Source organism: Morone saxatilis, unplaced genomic scaffold (genome assembly GCF_004916995.1).
Source record: "Morone saxatilis isolate NCDOM2014 unplaced genomic scaffold, NCSU_SB_2.0 Contig2, whole genome shotgun sequence".
NCBI classification, from domain to species: Eukaryota; Metazoa; Chordata; class Actinopteri; family Moronidae; genus Morone; species Morone saxatilis.
The window spans coordinates 24,063,663-24,066,657 of record NW_023339762.1 but is presented as its reverse complement, the minus strand read 5'-3'; the positions used below and the strand labels follow the sequence as shown (position 1 = coordinate 24,066,657).

Here is a 2,995-nt window from a genome sequence, read left to right as displayed (position 1 = left end):
TATAGAAAGTTACAGGAGATAATCTGCTCACAATTCATCCAAATCACCTGTTTTACACAAACGCTTTGGAGTTACTGAGTTTGAGGTTTTGAATACAATATGAAATAAACAAACTGTCACTTAAAGCCTCGTCAGTTTACTAAATATAGATAGAAAAAGGGTTGTGAACCACTGATAATATATCCTGGGGGTCTTTTTTTTTTGTTTTTGTTTTGCATGTTTGGAATTCCCTGCAAGTGAAGGCATCATGAGGCATTTAAGACCTCGTACGTACCACCTCTCTCACACAGATAGCAGCACTGCTAACCGAGCAACAGTTCGCTGTTTGTATGAAGTTAAAACCAGACTTACCCGGCACAAGACACGAGTGTGAGTAAAACGAGCCAATCTTTAGATACATATTCAACAGTATGATGCAACTAAGGTTTATTTCAGATGACTAAAGATCTCTCTAGCTATAGTTAGCGTACTGGTTTTACAGGAATCGTTGAATTATAATAAATCCGTAAATGTTTTCCAGCTTTGTTGCTTTTGGTTCATCCCTCCCTGATTTCTAGCTGCTGACTCATGAGCCTGTTTAAAAGTCTTACATGAAACTGAAACTGTGTGTAACTTTGTGTTAGCGGTGTCAAGTCTTCACTAACTTTCCCCCCCTTACAGAGTGAACACTGCTAACCCTCCTCCTCCTCCTCCTCTTCCTCCTCCTCTTCCTCCTTCTTCTCCTTCCTCTCCGCACTGAACAGGCCACGATGGATGACCTGAGGAATCTGACCAGTCCCCAAAACGCCGCCCTGGTCGTGTTTGCCTTCCTTCAAGCGGATTGTAGAAACTCAGACTACAAAAAGGAGCTGTTCTCCCTGGGCCAGGACACGGATCTCATGCGGGACATCAACTGCAATAACCCCTGGAGAGACTCTCCGGACGATGGAGACCTTGAGACTGACGGTCATCTGGTCAGCTGCATCACAGCCTCTCTGGGGGACATACAGCCTTCAGTGGAGCTGCAGCTTCCCAGTGAGTAATACTGCAAGGCTTGTTTGTGTCACAGTTTTCTGAAAGCAGAAATGTAAGCTTGGATGTTGCTTGATGCATCAACATAAATGTGTATGTGGCACATTTAATCTGCAGTTTAACACCCCTGTGTGTTCACAGTTTAGAAGTCAGAGCGCTGGCATTCACATCTTATAAGTTGTCTCCAGTTATAGGAGCAAAACAACTTGAAGACGTGAAGAGAAAGCAGGAAGTGACAGCTGTCAACCATTTCATGTAATTGGTGTCTCTTGGTGGAAACTTGCATCCACATTCATGAGTCTCTCACTGGGTTACAGTGTGTGGTCTTAAACCTAGATTTATATGTGTAACACTGGTTACAAAAATAAAATGTGTGATGTTAAAGCCAAGAATGTTAAAAATAGACAAACATTTAAGTCAACTTTAAGTCCTAAAGTCTGCTGATTGTCTTGGAAATCTCTGTTTTTCCTGCAGGGAACCACGCAGATGCAGCAGCCATACAGCAGGTTGCAGCAGGGCTGAGAGAAATCGCAGCCCAGTTTGAACACAACCATTTTGTGGCTCAGGCTACCCAGAACCTGCACCGGAACATAACGGTCTTCCCCTCTGAGGTGAGTCTGGGCCCAGTGTGAAATAGAAAATGGAACAGGTTGATTTCTGTAACATATAAACACACATATACACTGAGATTATCTAGATTAAGGTATTTAAATGTGTTCAAAAACACCACATTGCATCTGGTTTTTAAAGTCATGATGTTGACAGATTGTAACCAGAGTGTAGTCTTCATGTGCTGGCTGATAACCTTTGGTTCATTTGGGCTTTGCAGCAGCAGTGGAAAGACTACCTTACCCAGGAAGTGGACAGGCTGATAAACCAGGGCGTAGGTCTGGAGCATCTAGCCCAGGAGCGAGTCATCGCGGCCCTCGCTCTCACCCTGGTGAAGGGAGTGTGTGAGCAGGCCCCTCAACTGTTGAGGAACCTCTTCCGCACCGCACTGCAGTACATTAGCTCTGCGTGGTCTGGATGACTGTTGAGCTGCAGGCTGAGAGAAAATTACTTGGAATACAGCTCATTCTGAAACTATCTGCCCATGGCCAGTCGACCGTGAGAGGAGCTGCTGTGTTTACTTAACAGAAGTGAGAACACTTTTTCAAATGAAGGAAAGTGATGATAAATAATGATAGTTTGAAAACTATTTGTTTGCGACACTTGAATTTTTTTCATTCCGTTATGCGCTTTGAATCTCACTGCCTCAGTTGACTGTTAATTTTTTTCCAATACTTGAATTACATGATTTCTTTAGTATTCAGTTAATTTACTTTTGGCATATGCGTGTATTTCTATTGTGTAACTTGAATAAATATATTTTTCTTGGAATTGGAGTTTAATTTCATTAATATTGTGAGATTGCTTTTTATATTCCTTAAACATTAGTGTTAATCATACAATACCACATTTAAATTTTGAAAACTTGAGCATTTTAACAAAACAAAACACAGAAAAGGTTCTCAAATAGTTTAATTTTTTTAAATTCTCATCTTAAACAGTGTTGTAGGAAACTCAAGGTACAAAGTGTCATGTTTGGGACCTGTTAACACCCATCCTGCTCTGTACTTTGAACAGTTTCCCTTTGGAAGCAGGCTGTTAGAGTCTGTGAATATTACTATGAGTAACACCGACATACTTGGAAACATCCCTTCTGTATCAAGGAAGACGATATCTGTCCAACACCACAGTGACACAGCTTACTGCGACATCCCCAAATTCTCAAAGAGAACATATCTAAGTTGTGATGAGGCAGCAGTGAGGGCAAAACTTTGTCACCTTAAGTATTTATCATGTCTTACTGACACGATTAATGACTGAGGGGCAGGGTAACTAATTTTACGTCTAACTTGAATGTGGGGAGGCCAGGGGACATTCCAGCACAGCTAACATTTTCTGTTTTAAAACTCCTAAACTGTAGTGCATGTTGGCTCAA

At 41.6% G+C, this 2,995-nt stretch overlaps 1 protein-coding gene across 2 annotated transcripts; it reads left to right on the top strand.

Annotated features, from left to right (window-relative positions):
* The first annotated feature begins 256 nt into the window (after positions 1–256).
* Positions 257–2,391, top strand: LOC118329918. 2 transcript variants are annotated; one of them, XM_035664267.1, is made up of 4 exons: positions 257–369; positions 744–1,014; positions 1,486–1,622; positions 1,844–2,391. In XM_035664267.1, exons 2-4 carry the CDS (start codon positions 750–752, stop codon positions 2,039–2,041), a joined length of 600 nt encoding a protein of 199 aa, XP_035520160.1. In that variant the 5' UTR covers positions 257–369; positions 744–749; the 3' UTR covers positions 2,042–2,391. The 2 variants fall into 2 exon arrangements, with proteins under 2 accessions (XP_035520160.1, XP_035520159.1); XM_035664266.1 differs by having other exon boundaries at positions 1,841–2,391.
* Positions 2,392–2,995: the final 604 nt, after the last annotated feature.

Bases quoted from the DNA above. Each gene is read 5' to 3' on its own strand.
- LOC118329918 (XM_035664266.1), top strand. From the start codon at position 750: ATGGATGACCTGAGGAATCTGACCAGTCCCCAAAACGCCGCCCTGGTC. The intron at 1,015-1,485 runs GTGAGTAATACT...TTTTTCCTGCAG, and splicing joins AGTGGAGCTGCAGCTTCCCA to GGAACCACGCAGATGCAGCA. The intron at 1,623-1,840 runs GTGAGTCTGGGC...TGGGCTTTGCAG, and splicing joins TAACGGTCTTCCCCTCTGAG to CAGCAGTGGAAAGACTACCT.